The sequence below is a fragment of the Marmota marmota genome, unplaced genomic scaffold (genome assembly GCF_001458135.2).
Source record: "Marmota marmota marmota unplaced genomic scaffold, marMar, whole genome shotgun sequence".
NCBI classification, from domain to species: domain Eukaryota; kingdom Metazoa; phylum Chordata; class Mammalia; order Rodentia; family Sciuridae; genus Marmota; species Marmota marmota.
This window is the reverse complement of record NW_026000057.1, coordinates 30,899,773-30,926,955: the sequence shown is the minus strand read 5'-3', so window position 1 is coordinate 30,926,955 and position 27,183 is coordinate 30,899,773. Positions and strand designations below refer to the sequence as shown.

The 27,183-nt window shown below is 34.2% G+C and overlaps 1 protein-coding gene across 1 annotated transcript in view; it reads left to right on the top strand.

The window, feature by feature from the left end:
• The first annotated feature begins 8,534 nt into the window (after window positions 1-8,534).
• The window catches only part of Emcn (endomucin), a 106,170-nt gene continuing 87,521 nt past the window's right edge, over window positions 8,535-27,183 (top strand). Inside the window, exon 1 of the mRNA XM_015484598.2 lies at window positions 8,535-8,770. Within this exon, the coding sequence (XP_015340084.1) occupies window positions 8,704-8,770 (67 nt within the window). The 5' untranslated portion in view covers window positions 8,535-8,703. The remainder of the gene's footprint in view (window positions 8,771-27,183) is intronic.

The following is a 27,183-nucleotide window of genomic DNA, read 5'->3' as shown; positions in this document are numbered from 1 at the left end:
TATTCTGTATGCTAGGCATTTTCATTATAATGTGCCTTGGTGTAGATCTGTTGTAATTTTGTACATTTGGTGTCTTGTAAGCCCCTTGTATTTGGTTTTCCAATTTATTCTTCATGCTTGGGAAATTTTCTGATATTATCTCATTGAAGAGATTGTGCGTTCCTTTGGTTTGAAACTCTGTACCTTCCTCTATCCCAATAACTCTTAGATTTGGTCTTTTTGATGCTATCCCATAATTCTTGGATGTTCTGTTCATGGTTTCTAACTATCCTCACTGTGTGATCAACTTTATTTTCCAGATTGTATACTTTGTCTTCATTATCTGATGTTCTTTCTTCCAAGTGATCTAGTTTGTTGGTTATGCTTTCTATTGAGTTTTTTTTTTTTTTTGATTCATTGTATCCTTCATTTCAAGGATGTCTGCTTTTTATTTTTCCAGAATCTCTCTCTCTCTTTCTTGAAGTTATCTTTTGCTACTTATATTTGCTCTCTTATCTCATTGTTGAAGTGATTGGTCTTTTGCTTGTATTTGCTCATTTAGGTCATTCTTTCATTCACAGATCACTTTAATCATGAGCTTTCTGAACTTCTTCTCTGACATTTTATCAACTTCACTGTCCATGGGTTCCATTATTATAGTGTCCTGGTTTGTTTGGGGCACTTTCATTCCTTGTTTTTTCATGCTGTCTATGTGTCTTCCTTTCTTGCAGTGTGGATCTGAGATATTAGTTTCTTCCATATATTCTTGTAGTACCCGTGCAGATTGTACCTCACCTTGATGTTGGGCTTCCAGACCCTGCTGGTGTCCCTCAATGAATGCTACTGCATCCTGGATCAGGGTCCTGCTTAAGTTGGACTGGGTGGATCTGGGCCATTCAGCTTGACCTCCCTTGGTAGCCTGCTGGTCAGAATGGGTGATCCTGTGCCAAAGGCTAGGCTCTGGCAGTGTCTGCCCTGCTGGGGAATGGTTGGACCAGGTCTGCTGTGTGCCTGGGCCCCATAGAGGCCAATGTGGGTGGATCTGGGCTGCTGGGCTTGACCTCACTAGAAAATTAATTTCTTAAATATTCACTGCTCTTTAGTTCAAGATCTGCTTCAACTATGGGTTTCGACAATTGTATCCTGAAAGCAGAGAAAGAGGAGATTGCAAATAGAAATTGGTGGATAAAGTATCTTGATTATAATGTACAAGATGACATGCCCATTGCATAGACCCTAATAATATTTGTAGATGTTAATAGGAGCATAAAGCAAAAGTTATCATTCTTTAGAAATAAAAGTTTTAACACATTAGAGATTTGAGGGAATGACACATAAAGAAAAAAACTAAAAAGAAATTATAATTGAGCAATCATTATGATTGATTAAAACAGGAAATAAATATTTAAGAAATATTCCACTCAGATTCCAGGCTTAGATAGCTATCCTTGACATTTAAAGGAGTAACTTGTGGATAAAAATGAAGAAAAAAAGCAATATGTTATATATAGTGCAGTTTATAATGAAATTAGAAAGTTCTGTGACAGGAACAACATAAATAAATATAGAGATGTCATTTTGGTTGGGTCATGATGGATTAGGGTCTGGCTTTTAGTTTAATATGCTCAGAAATGTAAACTTATCAGACCTGGAGAATTAAACCAAACTCATCATATTCAAAAGACCAGTTGTATAGAAACACAAATATTGACTTATTAATTTGAACAGAGCATAATTACTCCTAAGGTGCCGAGACACCAACTGGCCTGTGGGTCAGCATATTATTTTTCTCAGAGGAGAATTCTAGTTAGATGCAAACTTTTAATTAGAAGACTATTTGGACAGCCTGAAAACAAACATAGCATAATTAAATAATTGGATAGGGAACTTTTCTAATAATACCTTGTTCACTGTGTCTTAGACAAGTTTTCACAAAACATCAAATACAAGGGGAAAACATCTAAAAACCACTTATCAAATTATTATTTCTTCAATAATTGAAAGTATACTCCTGGTCCATAAATCAGGTCAAATGCAACAGGAGATTAATAAGTGATTATCAAAGGCCAAATGAAATGTTTAGAATTTAAGGTTTTAGAATTTAAGTGTTCAAAATCATAAAAACTAGTTATGCCTCCCCAAGTACAGTCTAATTGCCCCTTGAAAAGATCAAGCTAGATTTAATTAGTTATGGATTTGACCATATAAATGGAATTTTTATTTTAATTTGAAGTGGTAAAATTTTTGTAAAAGTGTGTTTTGAGATATTGTTGTTGCTGCTTTTTAAACTTTGAATATGCTGATATTAAGATGGCTGGGTACTAGTCAATTAGAAGCATTTATTGTATTTTAAAGTGAAACTTTCCTGGGTGGATGCTGACAGTGAGGACCAGGAAATGCAGCTGCTTCCTTTTAAATGGTAGCAAACATCCATTAAAAAATCATTTTCATAATGATTCAAGCTTGTAATTATTAACTGCTGTGACCATCCCACACACCAATGAATCCCCCCCACACACACACACACATTTATATATGGGAGTTTTTTAAAAGCTCCATGGATGATTCTGATGCTTACATTTGAGGACAAATGTGGGCCATACTGCCAGTCCAGGATATCAGGATCCAAAACCTCATAAGACAGGAAATTTGGATTTTATGATTGGAAATGTGCTCAGAAAATGCAATTTGCTTGTGAAAGACATTACTATGTCATTTCCTCAGACCAAAGGCTGAATTTGGAAGGATGGGTCAGATTGGGCTCCGGCTTTGTTGTTCATCCAAGATATTTTTATGTTTAATTATATATATGGGGTGGGAAAATATTAAGCCAGTGCTTGTCTAATGAAGTTGAAAACATTAGTAAACAATTCAATTAGGTGATGAAATAGAAATGATTTATTGTGAGAAGCTTGGTGAGAAAACCATTTGTACTTTGCTAAAATTGTTTGCATTTTGGTAAGGTGAACAATTTTATAATGGCCATGTTCTTAATTACTAACATCCTATTCCTAAAACTATTAATCTTACTTTATGGAACAATTCACAAATTTTAGGAAAACTTGAAACAAAGTATCTTATTTTTACATAGAAATGATACATTTAGAATCCTTCCCTTCAAGTCATCTTCAATGTTTAATATAACATGAGCTTGAATTGAAGAACTAAGTTGAAGAACTAAGAATTATCATTACCATTTTAGAGATGAGTAAAGTAAGACTCAGAGAAAAAGTTATTTCTATTCTATTGTCATGTAACAGAACTGGAATATAAGGAGCATCAATTGCTTCAGGTAATTTGCATACATGAATCTCATGTATTATTCCAATGGCACTTTTATGGAAGGGCCCACTGTGATTGAAGGCTTTCTCTGCAGGGTAGTGGGATTGGGAAGTGTGAGGGAACCTTTAAGAGGTGGAGTCTAGTAAGAGTTCATTAGGTCATTGAGAGTATAAAGTAGATTAGGTTCCACAGCTTGGTAATTCTCAAGCAACCTCTTTGGGAGAGGATTGTTATAAAAAGAAGCAAACCTGGCCCTGCCTGTATTTTTTTGTCTCTGCTCCTGGCACATGCCCCCACCAACACTATCTGCCATGATGTGGCCCACGGGAGAGATGAATTAATCCATCATTTCCATCTAAATAATAGTTGGTATCAAGTATTCATTAGAGAAATGCAAAACTGATGAGCAAGTTCCATGAAAAAAAAAAAGAAAAACTAAGAATTGGAGAGTTTAATTAACTTCCCCTCATTCACAGAGAGAAAGTGGCAAAGCCAGCACTCCTTGCTCTCATGAAATGAGGATATCTATACATTCATGAAGACTGGCTTTGACCGCTCCCCTCTCTATGCAACCACTGGATCACTGAGAATCTATGCTGACTGTGAGAACCCGGCTAAGTTCCTGGGATTCTAAGTTCACCCAGATATTGGGACAAACCTGGCAGAATCTAAACCTTGGCTATGAAACAGAAGGGCAAAGACTGGAAGACCTCTATAATAAAAATTATATAATACTAAAGAAAAAACTGAAGAAGACCTCTAGAAGATAGAAAGACCACCACATTCCTAGATTGTGAAAAATACATATTTTTGAGATGACTAAACTACCAAAACAATCTAGAGATCCAAAGCAATCCCCATAAAATACAAATGACATTCTTCAATGAATCAGAAAAAGCAATCCTAAAATTTGTATGGAAGCACAAAAACCCAATGATCCTGAGCAAAATAAAGAGCTCAGGATCAGACAAACAAACAAAAAATAACTACCACGCCATATGACAGAGCTCTCCCACATCTGGGTATTTATCCAAAGGAAGTGCAGGGGATGTCATGATATCTGATTTCAAAATATATGACAGAGCTGTAGTAACAAAAACGGAATGGTATTGGCAAGAAATTAGACACGTATATCATTGAATAGAATAAAGCACTCAGAAACAAACCTGAACATCTACAGCCAACTGATTCTCAATAAAGGTGTCAAAAACATACCTTGGAGAAAAGATAGCCTCTTCAGCAAATGGTGCTGGGAAAATTGGACATCCACCTGTAGAAGATTGAAATGAGAACCTTGTCTCTCACCCTGCACAAAATCAACTCAAAATGTACCAAACCTCAATTTAAGACCTGAAACTTTGAAACTACCAGAGAAAATATAGTGGAAACATCAAGATGTTGGCCAAGGCAGCTATTTTCTGAATAAGACTCTAGAAGCTGGGGAAACAAAAGCAAGAATTGACAAGCTAAAAAGCTTTTTTTATCAAGCTAAAAATTTCTGCACAGCAAAGGAAACAATCATCAGAGAGAAGAGACAATCTACAGAATAGAAGAAAATCTTTGCCCAGCTATTCATCTGACAAAGGATTAATATCCAGAATATATAAAGAACTCAAAAAGCATAACATCAAAAGTATTCCAGTCAAAATTTGGCAAATAATCTGAACCAACACCTCTCAAAATAGGAAGTGCAAAAGGCCAATGAATATATGGAAAGTACTCAATATCTTTATCCAATTTACGCCAGTTAGAATGGCTATTATAAAAAAAATTAAAAATATCGTCAGTGATGTGAGTAAAAGGAACCATCATACAGTGTTAGTGAGAATATATAGCCACCATGAAAAACAGTATGGAAGTTTCCTCACAAACCTAAAAAAAAAGCCAGTCACGGTGGTACACATCTGTAATCCTAGTGACTCAGAAGGCTGAGGCAGGAAGATTGTGAGTTCAAAGCCAGCCTCAGCAACTTAGGGACCCATTTAGCAATTCAGTGAGACCCTGTCTCTAAATAAAATACAAAAAAGGGCCGGAGACATGGATCAGTGGTTAGGTGTCCCTAGGTTCAATTCCCAGTACCAAAAACAAACAAACAGACAAAAAAAAAAAAAAAAAAACCCAAAAAATAAGTACCATACACATGACAGAGCTATCCACATCTGGGTATTTATCCAAAGGAAGTGAGGTCAGCACACAAAAGAGATACTTGTATGTCCATGTTTACCGTGGCACTACTCACAATAGTCACAATATGGAATCTGCTTGGGTGCCTGTGATCAGATGAATAAATAAAGAAATTATGGTATTATACGCAATGGAGTATTAGCCATAAAGAAGAATGAAATCATGCTATTTTCAGGAAAATGGATAGAACCAGAGGACATGATGCTAAGTAAAATAAGCATACACAGAAAGACAAGTATAGCATGTTTTCTCACATATGTGGAATCTAAACCAGTAAAGAAAAGATGGAAGGGGATAGAGCAAGGAGGGGAAGGGGAATGAGGGGAAGGCAAAGAGGATAGAAGGGAGGGAGGACATGATCTCACCAGTTTGTACAATTAACACCCATTAATAATTTTAATAGAAAAATAGAAGATACTTACAAAGGAAATAAATTCAAATAGAAGAATGTTTTCACCACAAAAAAATTATAAATGTGACTGATGTGTTAATTACCCCAAGTTGATCATTACAGAACAAATACATGTATTGAACCATCTTATCATGCCCTATAAATATGTACAATTATTACTTGTTATTTAAAAAATTATTTTTCTGAAATAAATATTTCTCATTTCTGAGATATTGTGCCAGTAGGATCCCTCCATTTGCATGTCTTCTTGAATCAAGGGACTTACACAAATTTAGAGTGTCATTGTGAAGTGAGAGAACTCTCTTTATAGGCCGAGAAGTTAAATTGGGATAGACAATTGAGAATGTGAGGGACAGACTCTTTGGAAGCTTAATAACCAGCTTGTCATGATGTCTTCTTTCCTTTTGGGGCAATAATGAACTAGCACTGGCCCTGGCATTATGTGCAGAAGATATCTAAGATAGGCTTGGCCACATGACTGGGCCCTCCCACTGTTGAGGCTCATTTCCATTTTGGCTTTGTAGGCAGGGGACTTAATATTTCTTGTACCATGGGTTTCTTAGTATCTATTTCATTTCAGCTCTGTTCCCAACACCCTCAGAAGATCACCCAATTCTCATCTTAATATGCAAGTAACAGGATAAACTATTAGGTTCTATCCCCACCAAGGAAATTACATGATCCTGAAAGTACCTTGAAGTGGAAAATGGGGCAAATTTCTAATAAAAGTTGAAAGTCTAATATACCTGTTTCTAACAAGGCAGACTATCTCTAAATGTGAATATCTGTTTCTCAATAGGTGAATGTGTGAATGTTTACTTACTAAATATATGCCCTAATTCACTTACTAAATATGCACCCTATTCATTATATAAAAAATAATAAATGCACCTATATCTAGTCTCTACGCATATGCATACATATAAGCAAGCCCACACATTCATCTCTCTTTCCATATATATGTACATATATATATATACATATATATATTCTATATATATACACACATATCAATAACACATATTTTTGTGTCTATACTTTCTATTGTGTGCCATTGATCTGTCTCTTCTGTAACCACTACTGTTTTCATTGATTCTTTTACCTAAAAAAAAGTGCTTTCTGATCTACTCCTATATTTTTTTTCTGCTTAGCCACTTTAAAATGCATTTTCTTAGTTTTTGTTTCTCTCTCTTTCTTCTTTCCTCTACAAGTCCTTTATATGTTTGTTGGTTTGTTGTTTTTGTTTTTGTTTAAATAGCCTAAATATCTATAATTAAGCATTCTTGGAATGGGTTTCACACAGCACTTAGGAATAAGAAATCCAAGTGCCTTTGGATACCCTAGAAATGATCGTGACCAGCATCAGTGGTGACCCTATGTGCTGTGAACTCCAGAGTTAGAGTACAACAGGGAGCAGGAAGTGAGTTAATGTGCATTCACACAACCACACCCCAATTTATTTCTGGAAAGTACATGTGACAGCTATTCATATACATTGATATCATTATATTCTCCAGGATGTGCCAGACAAAATTATAATCCCAAAGGTGTTCTGTTTTATAAAATCAATAAGAATAGAGGGTGTAATCAAGTCTCCCTTAAAGTCCACAATAGAAACCCAGCCCTTCTGAGACTTGGCATAACTTAGGATGAAACAAGCTAGTGTATTCAGGGGTTTTGAGCCACAATTGCTCTTGGGTGGAATCGGAGTCCTTTCCAGCATGGTTCAGCAATGAGATGTGTTACTTCCTTATAAACAGGTAAAGGTATAAGTTTTGAATAGTTTCTTGTCAGGGTAGATCAATCTACACTCTTATCCAGTAGATCGCAAGTCTAAGGTCTATTAAAGGGTGATTGGCTGAGATTAGATGTGAAGTCTGTGGATGAGGAAGTTATTGTCACACATCAGAGTTGCATCCAGTGTAGAGGCAGAGTTATCACCATGTTTCAGTCGGTCATCACCGACATGAAAGAGATTCCTGCTATATAGGTCATCCTGCTTGGTTGGCATTCTTGTCCAGAAGAATTCATCACTCCCAGCCTCACTGGTCTGCAGTGATGGCATTCCACCCAATGCCATTCTAATGCCATCCCCTCTACCCACAAAGTATTATAAGTATTTTTTCCTTGCTCTTCATCAAAGCCCAGCAATAAAAACAGTGAACACCCACACTCATCTTGCTTAAATAATTTAAATAGCTTGTAAAACCTCTCTGGGCAGTCTAAAGAAGTCTCCTTGCTTACTCAAGGGCAGATTATGATCTATGCGATAAGATTTTGCACTTATCTCCCCCATAAGGTAGTCTTCTACTAGTCTGGCTTTCAGGTAGAAAAGAGAAGACAAAATGTGATTCCCGCTGGATTTTGCTCTGATGTCTAGCCCTGGGGAAGTTAAAGCTTTTTTATTCACCCTGAGTAGCCGCTTAATGAGGTCCCTTTATAACCACTCCAAAATGTACTTTCAAAACAAAAGTTAGAAAGCTCTCTGATCCATTCTCAAGAAGAATCTGTTTCTGTTCAAAACCCATCCTGACCTTTTTGTTGAAGAAGAACAAAATAATGTAGTAACAAAAACACAAGTGGCTGCCAAAGGAAGAGAGAGAGGGGAAAAAAAGAGTTCCTGTAAGGGACTGAAACAATAAATCTCCTCTCTGCTGAACTCCCAAAGGGAGTGTGTGTATTTCCTCCCGTTCCTTATCAGAGCCCCCAAAATAAGTAGGAATGAGCAGTGGCTGCTCACATTCAGCACACCTTTTCCATTTGCTAATAAGGCCCTGCCAGGCTGGGAGGAAATTTTCCCTGCCTTACTCTGAAGAGAGAAGTCACTGTGAGGATCCACAGGCACCATGCAACTGCTTCAAGTGACCACTCTCTTTCTTCTGTTCAGTCTTTGCAGCTGTGAAATCATCCCAGGTACCAATTTCTGTTATTCTTCTGATGGTGTGGATGAGAAATAACTATGAATGAGCTCTTTGCCTTAGTTTACTTTCAGGGAGCTTTTCCTGAAATTTTGATGCAGCGATTCTTTTGCTGAATTGAGCGTGTGGACATTGACTTCCATTGCATGGAGACAGTGCCATAGAGAGAACATTTGCTTTCACTGAAGGGAAACACTTGCTGATGCCATAGACTTGAAGTGTTTGATGAAATCGTAAAGGCACTAGAAATATACAGAAGAAAAATCTGGGGATAGAATGCTGGCTAACATGCACCACTTCTCAAATATGTATTCCTTTTAGACGTAAGTCCAGAAGCAATAAGATTGTTATGAATGGCTGAAAGATTGGTAACTGGAAATGTTGCATCACAGATGCTCCCCTATATTAGTTCCAACTGTCTATCAGCTCTGATCTATTGAGAAGTTGGGTACAGCTGCCTAAAGAAGGGAATCTTAATATCTTAAACTGTTGGGATGAGACAGGGAGACTCATTTAGTTAAAGATTATACAGTTTTGTTACAAATATCTACATGCATCAAAACATATGCACATATTTTGCATAACATTTCAAGAATATGTAAACACAAAATCCCTGTTGCTTGACTGCAAGTTAAGAAACTCCTATAAAGGATATATATGTATCTACATAATCCCTGACTATATTAATGAACAGTGGCAAGAAATGATTATGTTTGACTCTTAACCTTCCCTGATTAATTCATTGTAATTCTAATTAAATGTAATCAATATTTATTAAGCTCCTATCCTATATTTGGCAGTGAAAGGAATATAAAAATGAGTAAGATGCCCTTGCCTATGGAGGTAAATGTACCATTGGGAGAAATAAACAAGTGATTCTAATACAAGACAGACTTAATAAGTGTGAAAACCAAACTATCATAAAAGAACATAGTTGTAAAGATTGATTCTGATCCTGAGAAATCCTAGGGGGAAAATATCCAAAAACTCAGTTCTAATTTTATTTTGTCTGGGCTCTTTTCAAAGGTTTGTTGCCTACAAATTTCTGATGTATAAGTATAATGTAGGGAAAAAATAAGCAACATCTTATCAATCATTTTTGAGCAACATTTTGTCAATAATTTTTCAAAATATCAATGTAAAAAGTTAGGACAAATTCCACAACATTGCAGAATCACATAGCTTGTTTACCATGCAATTTGGAATTTCCAGAGTTAGGTTGCAATAGGTATCAAAGGCAGAAATTTTAACTTAGAAGAGTTATTAAGAATCTGACTTTTAAAAATAAAGAATGTATATCAGCTGTCACAGAAATCAATGCGCTAGTGGATGAGTAAAGTCAATCCGCATGAGAAAGACTGATAAGAATCTCAGTGCCATAAAAAGCACGGCTCACAAGTACATGCCAGGTTAATATAAATTCCGAAAGTCTGTGTTAGGCTGCTGGCAGGTCCAGGTCTGCAAGCATCAGCGAGTACAGCATTTTGCCAGCATTATTAAACTCAGAATGGATTACACGTCCTTTGAAAACAAAGTGGAGTAGGATCGATAGAATTAGCTTCCAAAACTTGTCAATAAGGAAGATATGAAGGTGAAGGACATCGCAGAATGGTCTGGCAGATTCTTCCTATTACGTTGGCTTTGGTGAAGCGCCAGCCTCCTTGAGCTCCCTGGTAATGAGCACAACCTTTTTTAAACAGTGTCATCTTGCTAATGAACTGTTAACCCAAGGAAGATGGTTTCCCATTTGTGCACACACAAAACTTAAACAATGACTCTCTCTCTCCATTTCTGCCGATAAGCCCACTTGTTAACTAAAGGCCAGTGTCTGTGACATCTAAAAACAAAGCAAAACAACAACAAAACTGCCTCATTTATCAGAGAAAAGGAAGTTACAGCATAGGAGCAGACGTCCACCATCCATGTGGTGCCTAGAGGGAACTGAAAGAGCTTTTCCCATGGGCACTTAAGTCTTTGCTGCACCTGGCTTGGCCTGCTTTGTTTCCTTCACAGGTCGGGCACAGGAAGTGAAGCATTTCCTAGGCTGATCTAGTAAGTTCTTTCCTTTACTCCCTGTGCCAGGAACACACTGATTCCAGAGCTTCACATGTTCCCCAAACTTAGGATGATTAACACATTCTAAGGTGCAGGAGACATTTCATCTGCCTAACATTCACAAGTTGTCAAGCAGATCCTTGCTTTTTGCATAGTTATTTATTTCTAAATCATAATCTTTTAGAGAAATTGATCACATTTCCTTTCTAATGTTTTTGTCAGTCTCAGATTTAAATAAATACAATACAGGCTTTTGTGTTGTCAAAATCCAAGGACTCCTTCTACATGGCATGAGTGACTTTTATTACTTGGTTGGTGGTATACTATTTTACAATGTCCAATTTGGAAAGCTTTTCTTTTGAAAAATATATATAGGAGTTTCCTGAAAGGAAACTGTCATTCTTTCCTAAAGTTCTCTAAATTGTACTTAAAACTGAACAGACCCCTACAGTGGCATTTAAGCTCCTTTGAGCTTTCAAGTCTAGATTGATGAGCTTTTGACTATCAGGACTGAGAAGTTAAAGGAAGGACGATTCTAAGCAAAAGAAGGTCCTGGAAACAATATGTATTTACTCTTCAGATGCCATTTCTTTTTAAACTTTACATTAATTCAGGAATAAAAACAATAGCATTTTCAGACAGAAATAGATTCCCCTTTATTGGTATCTGAAGGAGGATTTAATTGCTTGGAGAAATTCATTTGTTAGTGACTGAACATTCAATTTCTTGAAACAAAAATTGATTGAAGATACTGTAAGCAAATTCTACACTGAATGCTCTAGATTTATAAAAATCATCCTTTGCCCTAGAAGTGGGGAAGGAAAGAAGATAAGCCAAATTTGATTATAGTAAAGGTCTCAAGAGGTGAATAAAGAATATTATGGAAAATTTGCAGCTAGCTTAGTTTGTGGTATAAGATCATCAGAAAAGTCTTCATATAAAACTATAAATTATGAGCTTTTATGAACAGATTTTGTTGAATATGAACATTGAAACATCATAGTATTCTAGTCTGAAAATATAGGGAGGCCACATGTTGGGCAGAGTTAAGGATTTCCTGAGTATTAAGAAATAAGTTTGGAAAGATAGCAGCAGGAATACCAGGAAGATAAATATTGATTCATATTGCTGGGAGTATAGCTCAGTGGTAGAGCATGCTTAGCATGTGTGCTGCCCTGGGTTCAATCCTCAGCATGATCAAAAAAGAAATATTGATTCATAAAGTTGATTAATTTACAACTTGTAAGTGTGTTTGAGCATGGGAATTGTATGATTGGAAATAAAAATTAGGAAGCTCAATCTATCAGCAAAATATTTGTCTAGACTATTGGAGTCAAGAGAGATAAAAGGTAAAGAAATTAGTTTGTCATTGGAAGTCTGAGAGTATGACAATGAAATGAAAAGAAAGGTCTGGTAAGAGGTTTAAGGAAATAGAAAATGTGTAATTTATTATTTTTACTGCCAATGATAGAGCAGGCTGAAACATAAGAATGACATTACTTTAATATTAGAAATAGGCAAATGGCTTTGGAGCAAAGGAAAGGAAAGGAGGGAGTTGGTTTGGTGGAAGAGTGATTTTGGTTTTTGACATGTTGACCTTGAAATGCAGATAAGATATTCAAGTTGTTTTTTTTTTTTGGTAATAAAACTTACCTGGTGCGTAGTTGGGACACCCTTGGTTTTGGATGTAGTAGGTAATGAGAGGTGTTGAATGTTCTTTAGTTCTGAATCCAAAGAGTTCTTAGTCCTGCTCATTATAGCATTAATAAGAAAGGTCATCTATTTGCTCTCCTTCTTGATGCCTATATTTTTAACTCTCCTATGGCACTTATTTTCCAATTTCATCAGTTATTTGTGTGTCTTATCTCCTTTACCAGATTTTAAGTCCTTTAAGGAAGGTGCATATTTTCTATAGATTGTTTGCCCATCAAACAATGAATGAATGTATAAATGAATGAAAACGTGTGTGTGTGCGCGCATGTGCATGTATATATGTAATTTCACTTTTACTTTCATTTCACCTTAAATTCCTTCCCATGACAATGACTTATGAGCTTACTACTTTGTCCTTGTGAAAAGTTATGACTAGGTGTGAATTACGTAACATAGGTATGAGTGGATTATTTTGATTCAAGGCTATGAAAGTGATAACCAAATACAAGGGCATATTGTCAAAAGCTAGTCAGTTCTCAAAACTTGGCAGAAGAAAACACAATAATATTAGATGAACACCTACTTTCAGGTAACAATAATTTTACAACAAATCTGAAAAAAGAAATTGCTGTAACTCTGACCATTGGGAGGGAAAATGTCAAAATAGAATTGACTCTATTCTCTGTTTGGGATATTAAGTACTTAACGTAATACTATAATATAGTTAGAAATATTCAGGAGATACCATATTCTCAACCAACCTTAAAACACAAAATGGCTTTTGTTAAAAGCAAAATTCACAAAAAGAGAAGTTGGAAGAAAGTTAAAATAACTACTGCACATCATTACTTCTTGTGTCATTGTAGGTACCGTGAGTTGGCTGCTTCAAAGCAGGTCATTTTGCTTAGTACTTCTGTTTAGTTTAATCTACATCAACATCTCTTACGTGTAATAGGTGATCTATGATAGGAAAAGTAAAATAATATGGAACAAAATCAATGGGAAAAGTATTTAGTCCCAAGCCATTTCTTTAGCATTTTTTCTTTACCCTCTCATTTTTCAATGGTCCCTACCTAAAAATAAAAGTGATTATTCTAGAACTCCTATTTATAGGAGATTCAGAAACACATTCACTGTCAGTTTTATCTTATGAACTGTAATTATTCAGAAAATTTAGGGGAAAAAGATGAGCATTTGAGGGTTTCAGAAAGTTTTTAATTTCCTAGATAATTACCCATCTTTTCCTTTTCATTGGTGAAAAGCATTTCAAGCGTCAGGTACATATTTTAACTTTTGAAAAATTATCAATCCAAATTACTTATAATCTTTTTTTCCCTTTAGCAATCACTTTCTAAAATCTTCATCTTCGAGACCAATCTGAGTGCACATTTCTAAACACTGAATGTCAAATCAGAAAGTTACCATGACATTCAATTCCTTAATAGCCTCTCTTTTGCTGCTTCTGGATTCCTATGTGTCACTACAGCTTTGTTGGGTTAAGCTAACAATGCCTGTTGGGTGTTAGGGGCAGCTCTCTCAGTAAGGGAGATTCTTTTTGTCCTGTTGACCACAATAGCAGTGTCAACATGAGAAACATTAATAGTGTCAGTTAAAGCTAGAAAGGCCACTAAATGGGTCCCAAATGTTGGACAACCATTTAAAAAAATGCTTTCAAAAATTTAATAGAGGTTTTGTATCTTGAAGAATGATATATCAGTCGAGATGATCATAACTGGTCTGTAAATAGAAGCAGTCACCATGTGGGCACTAGGCATCTGCTCTGTCTTTCCCAACATCTTTTCTGGCCCTGTATACACCAGCTATTGCTGTGGCAACTAGCTACACACAGGTGTAGCCAGACAGTACCCCGCCTCACTTTCATGCATATTGCTTTCTGTCAGGTGCTATTCTGGTACCAATGTATGTTTCAGAATCCCACCTGGCACTGTCAGATGCTTGAGCTACAAGTGCAGATGCATCCCATGAACAGCTCTTAACCCAGGGATGAGTGGAGCTAGCAAATAAATGCTTTCCTCTTCTAACCTGCTCTGGTCTTACTCTTTTAGTTCCTCTCTCCCTTCCCCTAGGTTCATGTTCCTTTAAAAACTGACTGTACATTTATTTTTGGTCTCAGGCTCGGCTTTCTGGGGAACTCTAGGATTTATTATTTTTCTTGATGGAAACATTTTGGTTTTGGGGTGATAGTGTATACCTAGGTATAGATTAGTTACAGATTCTCCGATGCTTTCATTAATATGCACTACCCTCCCTTCTTCCTCTCTACTTAACAAGCAAAAAGCATTGATTGATCTTGAGATGAATAAACTCAACAATATTCTAAACAGAGCCTGTTCTAAGACAATCATTTGCCTGCTTGCATATACTCAGTCACAAATTATTCTGTGAGGTTAGTAGTCAAAAATGTCAATGTCATTGATTTTACTGAAATGTGCACTTCTTTTTAATCTGTTAATCAGTCATTCGGTACTAATTTTGTCAAATACCAGAAAATGGAGATCATAATTGGGTCTGACCCAAATTAACTCAGAGAAATATTGCTACAACATCTACAATCATCTGCCATTTACCATGCCACACACTTTGCACACATTACTTCCATCAGAACATTTCAAGTTTATCTGAATTATTCCCATTTACTTATTAATAATTAGAAGCTTAGAAATGGAATCAAGTTATACTGGGGTTGTATGGATTAAAATCAAATGAAGAACTATTGCTCTTTAAAACCTTCCCATACAGCTCACTATCTTCCAATACGGTGACACTTCAGTAAGTTGAGTTCTCTGATCAAAACAACTAAGGTTAGAAACTTGCCACTTGAGTACTTAAGAAATCCACTGTTGCCTTCTCACAGCATCTACAGCATTTCTACGTAATGACAATGATTTCCTAATATCCTAGGTCCCATTCATTCTTAGGGAACCCATTTGGAAGGAGCTATAGGCATTTGTCTACCTGAACATTATGTGGGTTGAAATAAAATGTGTGTGTCTCTAAACAACAATGAAAGTAGTATGTGACTGGAGAAGATGGGGGAAAATAAAGAAACTCAAAAGAAATAATTATGGCTAGATGAGTCATTTTGGGTCACATTTATATTTCTGGAGTCAAACTGTCTGAGTTCAAAGTTCAGTTTGACTACTTGCTAGTTGTGTGAACTCAAGCAAGTTACTTAACTTTCAGCTTCTTTAGCTGTAAAATGGGGGTGAGCATAGTCCTTACCTCATGGGGATATTGGAATGATCACATAAGGCAAGATACATAAAGCACCTAGAATAGAGTCTGGCATGTGGTGAATACTATATGAACATGCTGAGTTATAGAACTCAGAATCCTGTAGCTTATTATATCCCATTTCTTAGATAAAATAATGTAATTCCAAGCTGAATCAAGTCAGAACAAGCGAGTGTTTAAATAATTATAATCATAATCCTCGTCAACTAAAATATAAGATCATAAAAATTTTCACAATAGAATTAGTACAGGAATCTAGAAAGATAGTTGCAATATTATATTTTAATCACCATATATGCCACACAATTTGATATATGAAAACTTGTGCATTCTTTGGAATGCCTTTCAGATTTGTAAATTATTTAAAGTTACTCTGTGAACTAAACACTCAAATTAAAAATCAAAACAGTGTTTTTTATTTAATGAGAATTCTAATTTTTAGCCCCCAAACTGTCAATATGCACAAATATTATTACCTGTATTAAAAAACTGGGCATTGCTCAAAGTGATGGAATACTTTAATGGAAAGAACTTGGACTCAATGTCAAAACAAAATGTGGCTCTGCTTCTTAGTATGCTTTAATTGGTCAACATATTAAATCCTTTTCAGCCTCAGTTTCTGTAACTAAACATGAAAAAAGTATATATGTTGACATAGCATTAGCTGTGAGAAAAAGATTTTTAAACACTATGTACATCATAATTTCCGATTAAGATATTATTATGTTAACCAACATTTAAATCACAGAATAAGTAGAAAGCTATTGCATAAATTTCAGAATTCTTTCTTACTAGCTGGCTCTGTCTTTCCACCATTTCTCTTTTACCATAAAACCTCTCTCTATATACACACACACACATATATATAAACCCTCTGAGTTAAAATTTATAATATATAAATTTTGTATATTTAAATATATATAAGTATATATATTTAACTATATATATATATATATATATATATCACAGACAAGGGCTTTTNATATATATATATATATATATATATATAGTGTGTGTGTGTGTGTGTGTGTGTGTGTGTCTGTTCACATCCAAATGGCCATGTATTGAAATAATGCTTGACTTATAAAAATCACACACAAAACACAGAAAACCATTTGTATCACACATTGAATTTATTTTTAACTGAAGTGGGAAAAGAAATCCTTTTCTGTGGTAGGAACTGTGAAATTGCCCTCCTGGGGTATTCAGCAAGTGTGAGGACACAAACACGGAGCTCCTGGACACTCTCCCCAGGGTACAGAGGCTACTCTCTGCATTCATCAGCTCAAAGCCATTGTGACAATGCTTCTATCCAACCACAGGACATCTCCTGGTTTCATCTCTCCCTGACAATCCAATTTTAACTAACTTAAAGATTTATTAATAGCAAGTACATTATTGAGATTAGAATAATTAATTCATTTGAATCAATAAGCTTTTTCTTTTTTCCCTTTCATTTTCTGACAGCTTCATTTATTCTGTTCGATTCTCATGTCAACTGAAGTCTAAAATTCTATAGGTTTACCTGATCAAAGAAAAGTTACAAAACTGACAACTAGTTGAATATCTTTAACTAGAACCAGTTAGCATCTAACTGATATAAATCTCTTGAGAGGTAGGACAACATCTAACTGATCTCATTTCCTCCTCCCCAGGACCTGTTTTTGTCACATAGGTGATATTTAGTTATTAGCCTTTATTTTAATTTGGAGAACTGCATTTCTTCAAAAGTCAGCAGGATTGAAAATATCCAAAGCATTCCTGGATTGGTTTTCAGTTACTTGAGGGCAACGTTTATTTTTATCCTTGGCCTATGTAGTGGACAATCTGTGAAAGTCATTTGGGGATACAGTGTTGGTTGGCTGAACTTATTCAATTTGCTTCACAAAGCTAACTTTTCATCTTATTTTGTATAAAAAAATAGAATGCCCACCACTCTATCACAATGACTGTCCAAATCATGCCAGAATGCATTGACAATCTGAACTCTAGTGTTTCTTGCTAACAAAAAATAAAAATAAAAATACTATCCTACACTTCTATGCCTCATTCACCAGGCCATTCTGAACCGTTCATACTGGATGAGTCCAACCCTCACTAGGTCAAATTATAAAAATTCAGTTGTAAATAGTTCACATCTCCAACTCTAAAGTTCAGTATATTGAGTAATTAACTCTATTCTAATATTATGTAAAATAAATGCATCAGATAGTTGAGTTCTCAAGATTTTAAAATTCATAGATCTGTAAGTAATCAAAATGCTGTTCAGTGGTAGAGAAAGAACTGTCAGAGCCAAGAGCCTTATATTTTTAGCTACAAAGGGCCACACGCCTGCTATGGGACTGGGGCAAGCAAATTATTTATCTTCTCAAGATTTTAACTTCCACAACTATAAAGTGAGTGTGGCTTTCCTAATTGATCATAGGTTTTTTAAAATTTTTTTCAGATTCACAATTTTATGCTTTTACTGTAACAAACAATTTCTATACATTTTGCCCTGAGTTATCTTGTCCCATTTTCCTTCTAGTTATTATTAGGCTCATTATGGAGCAAAGTGCCAATTCTGTTCCACAGCATTTACTTCCTTTTGGGGATTTTTGACAATATCTCTTTGGCATGTCCAAGGCCAATTCTCTGCCATGAGAGACACTTCTCACAGAACACATTCACAGAAACATTCTTTCCATTTTTCCATGGTGTACTATTTGAATGAAATTTAGAGAGATCTGTCAGGATTGGGGCTAGAAAAGAGATTTCAGTGGAGAGAGAAGGGGAGGAGGGAAAGAAACTCCTTGACATCCAGAAAAACATTACCAGAGTAAAAAGGAGGTTAAAAGAGTAGAAGAAAGCGACAAGAGTCTGGGAGGAAGAGAGAACCTCTTTGAGACAGCTTGGATGGGGAGATGGAGAGACTTTCCAAATGCTCTCATGATTTGGGTAGAGCATTCTCCATTCCCCACCACCTATGTAGCCACTCTTACAGGCCTGGTAGCCAGTAGGATTCCTTCTTACCATTAAAGTTCTTGGCTGGGCATGGTTGTGCACACATGTAATCCCAGAGACTCCAGAGGCTGAGGCAGGAGGATCACAAGTTTGAAGCCATTCTCAGCAATTTTACGAGGACTTAAGCAACTTAGCAAGACCCTGTCTCAAAAAATTAAAAGGACTGGGGATGTGGCTCAGTGGTTAAGTGCCCCTGGGTTCAGTCTCTGGTACCAAAAATAATAATAGCAACAACGACAACAACAAAATAAAAAACATTACAGTTCTTGTGTTCCTTCCTCCTTCCCTGCATCCATCCTTTCCATTTGCAGAATGCTCTCTTCACAGTCCTATCCTCACAAGGTAAGCAGAGGTGTTACATTTAGGGAATGGGTTTAAGTCGTCTGATCCCAGGGAAAATTTTGGTATAAATTCTGTGTAATCTATTTTTTTTTTTTGCCTGTACTAGTTTATGATAATAGAAACAATATTTGGCCAGGACAAATACTGATTGAACTACTGAACTCTCCCTAGCACATAGGCTTAAATTTCAGCCTGTTTGAGTATCCCTTATTAAACAGTTACTCTTCATTCCCTACTAACACTAAAATCTCCCTCCTGCTTTCATTAACATTGACAAACCCTGGCCTCTACCATAGAGGCTGCTCAAGAAAACTTGCCACTTTCAACAATAATTTGATTAGGCAACCAGTTTCAGTACTCCCTTCAACATTTAGAAAATATGTTGAATATAAAGATAAAAAAATATTTTCCAACACAAGGTGTTTGATACAGTTTAATCAGTTATAAGGAATTTATTGCCCATATTAAAAAAAAGAAAGAAAAGAAAAAAAATAAGCTCAATAAAGGGGTAAGAGAAAATAAAAAATAATAATAAGAGCAAAAGTTAATGAAATGGAAGGTAAATATATAGTGCAAAGAATATCTTCACATATAAGATCACTAAAACTCTGCAGATACAAATCAAGAGAAAAAAGAAACAAAAGGAAAATACACCTGCAGATTATGTTAAAAAATTTGTGTTTAATGAGTGAATGTAATGAAAATATGCCAATCATTTTGGAAATTTATATAAAATAAATACATTCCTAGGAAATATAGCCAACCAAAACTGACTCAAGAAGAAATGCAAAATTTTAATAGGCCTTTAACAAAATTGACTCAGCAATTAATATTCCCACAAAGAAAATTCTCAGCCCACTTAGTGTCTCCAGAAAGTTAAACAAAACACTCAAATAATAAAACCAGATTTACATAAACTCTTACAGAGAATAAAAATAGAGATTAAAAACTTAACAGTGATATTATAAAATGAGGAATGTTTTATAATATAGATCAATCTCATTTTTAAAGGTTTTTGAAATATTTTTAGAAAGGTTCTTCATCATGCTCAATTAGGATTAATTAGCAAAGTGAAGTTTGGTCTAAAACTAGAGAATCCATCAACACAATTCACTGCATTGATAAAATAAGGAGAAAGATGTATGATCATTTCAGTGGATGCAGAAAAATCACTTCTAAAAATTCAATATTTATTTTTGACAAAACTACTAAGGTAACTGAAACAATAAGGCAAATTTCCTAATCTAATACAGTAACTTCAAAAACTTAGAGCAATCATCATGAATAGTTATTCATTGTTAGCTTTGAGAGTGGAAACAAAGCAATCTTTCCTAGCAATATTATTTTTACAAAAACATTGTGTTAATATCCTATCTAGTGCTAACAAAAAAGAAAATAAATATTACAAGAATTAGAAAGGAAAATAACAAAACTAATATTATTTGTAGATGATATGATATGATTGTGTAAGTAGAAAATCCAGAAGAATTTGTTGCCAAGTTATTCATCATGGCTTCTACATATAAAATTCATGTAAAATTAATTGTATTTTCATCAATACAACATGCATTTTAAAAAATAATTTAACAATATGCCATCTAAAGAAACATCAAAAAGCCAAGTACCTATACATATTCTAGTAAAAGATATGAATGATATTTCACTGTGTGACACTAAAGAAAACTTGAAATATTACAAAAATATACTATGTTCATTGATTGGACAAACCAATATGTGGAATAAGCTTATTATAAATTTTACATGGAGATTCATAAGATCAAGATAACCTTAGTAATTCTTGTAAGTAAAACAAGAAATGAGAGCTTAGTGTTTTAATTATGAGGTCCCATAATAAAATATAATAATTAAAACTGTCAAACTGGTTCATGGTAGACAAATCAAGCAACAGTGGGGTCAATTCCACATAGATCAATGTAATAGAGAGCTTTAAAACAGACCTCTAGCTATATAGATCTATGTTATAAAACAAAGATGGTATAATATAGCAGTGGGAAAGAATTGGCCTTTTTAATAAATGCTGCTGTGAAGACTGGTTAGTCACAGGGAAAAAATTAAATTGGATTCCAGTATATTACTATATACAAAGTCAATTTTAGTTGAATTACTGACTTAAATGTAGAAAGTATTAAAAACATTAAGACAAATTTAGGATACTATGTTCATAACCTTAATCTAGGAAGAGACATAAAAAGCACTAACCAAAGAAGACATACAGTTGATTGCACTAGAATTAATCATACCATTTATCAAAAGACCAGGTAGCAAAATGGATAGACAGTCATAAAATGAAAGACATGTATTATCTCTATAACTGACCAAAATCTCATCTACAATATATGGAAACAATACAAAAGTAAAAGATTAAAACCAACTAATCAAAAAAAATGGCAGTCTTAACTAGATACAAAACAATAAGAATACAAACATGTTCATAGCAGTATTTTTAGAAGAGTCAAAAATAATTTACCGCTTAATGTTTTTCAATTGCCAAATATACAAATAAATTGTGGTTCATTCAATGAATTGTATACACCAATTATAATGAACATACTGTAGCTATCATCAAAAAATGAAAAATAATTTAAATATACTGAGAATATCACAAAAATACTTACTTTATATCTCTAAACTCTACCATATTCAAACGTACACACAGAGTGAGCTTATAAAAGAAGGTTAAGATGATTACTACATGAGATTGGCAATTACCTCTGTATAAGGTGACCAGAAAGGGGATAATTCATAAGAGTACGTTCTCAAGGGGATCATGCAACTGCCAGCAATATTCTATTTTTAAATGTGGGTCACAATTACACCAGGTTTTGGATAAGATTTATTCATTATATGTATATCATAGGCATATTTCCATTTTTGCCTTTTAAAATTGTAACAAAAGTTGGGTAAATGAATAAAATGCAGACTCTGAGTTTAGAATTTTTAAATTGAAGCAGGGATATATTTAAAGGAAAATAAGCTGTCCTATTAGGGGTAAAGAAGATAACTCTTCAAGGTCTTAAGGGAGATTACTCTTAACCAAACCTGAATGCATTTCATCAGGAAACCTTATGACATATCAAGAAAAGAAGGCTATGGAGAGAAATGTCTGCAGGCTTCTGAAGTATTTTCAACAAGAACAAAGTCTTTTTGGCAAATAAATCTCTATTATCGTTACTCCTGCCCTATTTGTGGATTCTCTATTTCCCCACATCTCTTAGTGTAAATATCTTGTGAATAAAAAATATGCACTGCAAACTTCAAAGCTTTAACTTAGCTATCATGGATTTCCTCTCAGTCCCACTCTGTTATTCTTCTGAATTTTCTTTTCTCATTAAACCTTACTTGTTTAGAGTCAAACATTCCATGTAAGTCTCACCTCTGCTCAGGCTTGCCCACTTGTAGTGAGATAGCTTTCTGCAAGATGTCACTGCCTCCAATTATTTCAGCAGTTAGAGACAACCATCTTAAACTAGTTATACAGCAGTGGGTATGTCTGTCATTTCTCTGGATCGAAGACTGATGCTAAGGATTTATGGCTATCCAAGATTCCTAGTCTCCATGAGGTCTTTATTACCAGCTTGGGAGTTATCTTCTGAAGTCCAGACTCATGTTTGAGTGCTGTGCTGGTGGTTAAGAAAGGCTATTATTAGTTGGAACATTGTTTAAATTCTCCTGAGGACTTTTAATTCCATTTAAGTTTGACCTTTTTCAATCCTTATCTAATTCAGTGTGGAAGTACATTTTTTAAAAGTTTTTAACCATTTAAGAACTGATTAAACATTTAATAAAAGTATTTTTTTTAGCAAAGCCATGTGCTTTGTTTTCTAGTGAATCATTTCAATATAGAAGTATATTAGACTTCATAATTTAATGAAAACAATGCCATATTTGTGTATCAACTGAGAGTTTACGGGGTAATTTTACATATGTCATTCCTACAAAACCCTAAAAACCAGGCAAAAGGGCACATGCTAACTTTTCAATTTATAATAGTTTTAAATACTAAAGGGAATTAAAAAAACATACAAATGAAATTAAATGTTATAGGGTGCTCAAAGTGATTGCTAAGTTTGCTGTATTAGTAAATAGAATAATAACATTTGAAAATTGAACTTGAAAGCTTAACAGGGGAATAGATTTTTTTATTCTGCAACTTAAAAAAATTGAATATTGACTTCCAAAGCCTAATTAACCACTGATAAAATATTCTCTGTACACAAATGTATACTTCAGGACATTAAAAAAAACTTTAAGAGTCTAACTGCAAAAGGTACTAAATATTAGTGTCATATGTGTAAGATATACACAGGTGTTACTTGAATTGATAAGGGAAATAAGTAATCAATGTTTATGCCATCACCTACCAAAGCCCTAGTTCACAGTAGGCATTCAGTAATTGTGTGAAAAATACTCATTAAGTGCTCAATTGTGGGATTTGGGAATTGCTTATATAGGAATACTGAGAACAAAAGAATCATTGTAGATGAAACTAATCAGACTTCCTGCAGGTAGTAGTACAACTTGAGCTTCAACATAAGAAAAAGTACTCACATTCTCTAGGGACTTTATTAAATAAAAAAGAGGGAGGAACAACATAAGCATAGTTACAAAGTAGCAAATAAAATTCCATATTTAAGGGATAACAAGTAAACACCTTTTGGAGAGAAATTAGAGCGAATAGTTTCAAGTTATAAATCAAATTCTAAAACTTTTTCTATAATACTGAAATTTATTTTTAAAATTTTAATAATCTCTTTAATATTTAATGATCTCTGACAGTAATCCAACATTTAAAAAAAATTTCTTTTGTTGTAGTTGGACACAATACCTTCATTTTACTTATTTATTTTTATGTGGTGCTGAGGATTGAGCCCAGTGCCTCACATGTGCTAGGCGAGCACTCTCCTGCTGAGCCACAACCCCAGCCCTAATCCAGCATATTTTAAACGTTGTGTCCACTAGTCTCCAAGACAGTCTCTGGTGGTCGTTGGCTTCTTGTGGTCATGCCTCTGGGAAGACCATTCCCACACTGAATCAGGGCTCAGTTGTGTGACTAATGGAATATGTGCAGGTGATGTTGTATTATTTCCAAAATTAGGAAGTAAAAGACATGTGGCTTCTACTGTGGTCTCTTAGATTAAATTTTTCTCTGGAGCTGGGAAGTGAACTTTATTGTTATGAGAACAATCAGGCAGTTTTAGAGAAGATAACCCCTGGAGACAAACTGAGGTCTTCACCTACAGGCAGTACCGAACTTGCCAGCCATTGAGTGAGCCATGCTTTAAATGGATTTTCTGGATACATCTAACCCTCAGCTGACATCTGACTTCAAGCCAGAATTGTTCAAAGCTGCTCTCAAATTACTGCTCTACAGAAACAATGAGAAACAATACATGGTTGTTAAGATCCATGTTTAGGAATGATTTACTTTACAAGCAAGTGATAGCTAATAAAAACATCATCAGTTAAAATTTGTAATACATTTAAGTTTTTGAAATAAATTTGACATTTAGATGATACAAAACAGAACACCTTGTATCAAAACAATTTTTCAAGTTGCAGAAGCAAATTGTCTCAAATTATATTCATGGTAAATTTCCAATTAGTATTGACTAAATTTAATCGATCCTTTATTTAGTTGCCTCATAATGAGACCAAAAATATCTTTAGAATTATATCTCTTGCTATAAAATTAAATGTCCTCTAATTTACCATTGAAGAAATAATATAGAATCAGAATGACACTTTATCACCTTTTTATAATATCTTAGTAATAACACTACCAATAAATGTTATAAGAAAAACAATTTATTCTATGTTACTCTTACATAGAAAATTTTTTAAAAAACACTGTAATTATGAAAGATATCATGTTATTTTCATAACAGATGCACTTTACTAATGGTTTTTGTTTACAAATAAAATCTGTATTTCGTGAAGTGCCTACATGAGATTACTTTGTTCATGGATCATATTTTCCATTTGTTCTCTCTGAATATTAAGAAATTAATTATTGATTCTTTTTCATCTAATGAAAAATCAAAAATTTTAGGGTAAAATTCTCTTTTACTTTCATTCACATATTGGGAAAGAGACAAATGATATAGAATTGAAATTATGAAAGAATTAAATTTAGTTTTAGACATAGATTTATAATATTAAATGGTAAATTATCCCAAATCCTTTCTCTTCTCCTGAAATCTAATTTACATCTTTACATTATTTCCTTTTATTTGATAATGTTACTCTTGTTTAAAATTCATAGACTAAATTTAACTCATGCTATAGTAAAAACCCAACCATTATTTAAATAAATAACAATGGGTACTTTTTTCTAGTGAAATTTTCTTTTTTCGGGGGGGAGGTTAAATTTTTTCTTAAATTTGTTCTTTTTAGATATACATGACAGTATGTATTTTGACATATAATACATACACAAAGTATGACTTATTCTAATTAGAATCCTATTCTTGTGGTTGTATGATGTGGAGTTACACTAGTCATGTATTCATATGTGAACATAAAAAAGTTTTGTCTGATTTATTCTATCTGTTTCCTTTCCCATCCCCTCTCCCTTCCCTTTATTCCCCTATGTCTAATTCACTGAACTTCTGTTCTCCACCCCCTTAGTGTGTGTTAGCATCCACATATCATAGAGAACATTTGGGTTTTGTTTACAAATAAAATTTGTATTTCATGAGGTGCCTGCATGAGATTACTTTGTACATAGACTATATTTGTCCACTTGTTTTATCTGAATATTAAGAATTTATTGGCTTTTTTTCATCTAATAAAAAATCAAAAATTTTAGGGTGAAATTCTTTTTTACTTTTATTCACATATTGATTTTGGGGATGGGTTTATTTCACTTAGCATGATAGTCTCCATACCCATCCATTTACTGGCAAAACTCATAAAGTCATTCTTTTTATGGCTGAGTAATATTTCATGTGTGTGTGCATATATATACATATATATGTATACATATACATATATATGTACTTCTTGATCTATATATATATATATATATATGTATATATATATATGTACTTTTTGATTCTTATATAGCTAAGGTCTACTTTGAATGTAAGATTTTAAAATAAAATATTATATTAAGTGTTCATTTCCAAACTTGAGTTTTTCTTTGCTTTAAATCATTTCTTGATGCTTTTATTCTTATACTAGTTTATTAAATTAGCATATTTTTGCTTTTATACTTTTGTTTTTCATGTTATATTTATTCCTTCTAAACTTTATCTTTCAAATCAATGATTTCTCTAATTATTTATCTTATTTTTATACTGCAACATTTCTTTTTATTATTCAAGGTATTTAAAATGCAGTTCAGTTTATTGTCCCTTAAAACCTTGATTTGAATTATTTTTTCAAGCATAAAGGTCAGATTCTTCTGAAATGTTGTGCCAAGTCTTTTCCAAGGTGCTGTCATTTACAAGCTTATAGTTTAATCTGCTTTGTTGTTAGTAATGTCATAAGAAATAAAAATCAAGAGCCTTACACAAGCCTATCTAAATCACTGTAGGCCCAATGGTTACTGTTTACATAACATATTTTCTCCACATAGGTATTTGAGATATTTAATGATTATCAATCACTGACTCAGCCCTTACTTTCTACCTATATTATCAGTCCCTAAAATAATGCTAAGCTTTAGGATCTTTTGACTTTGGGTCTTAAAGAAAGTTGTAATAATGCATGCTAGAATGCAAAAGCAAAGCAAGAAGAGAAAACAAAATGGAGTGGGGCTGGCTTCCTGTCCCATGGGGAAGCTGTGATTTGGTGCATTACAATGTCCTTCATGACAGATTTGGTAACCTTAAAAGACTTCACCTACAGCAAAATTTCCAGTGTATGTAAAGGCTTACAACTGGTGACACTTCAGGTCATTCAGGCATAAATGGCCATAGAATTAAACAACATTGATTAAAATCTCCAATATGCTCTAGTTTCCTAGGGAAGAACTTGTACTCTTGATGTTTTATGTTTTTGTCATTCCCCAGCATTCACTGATTCTTTTTTTTTTTTTTAGTTTTTAAAGAGCAGGACTCACATATGAAACCATCA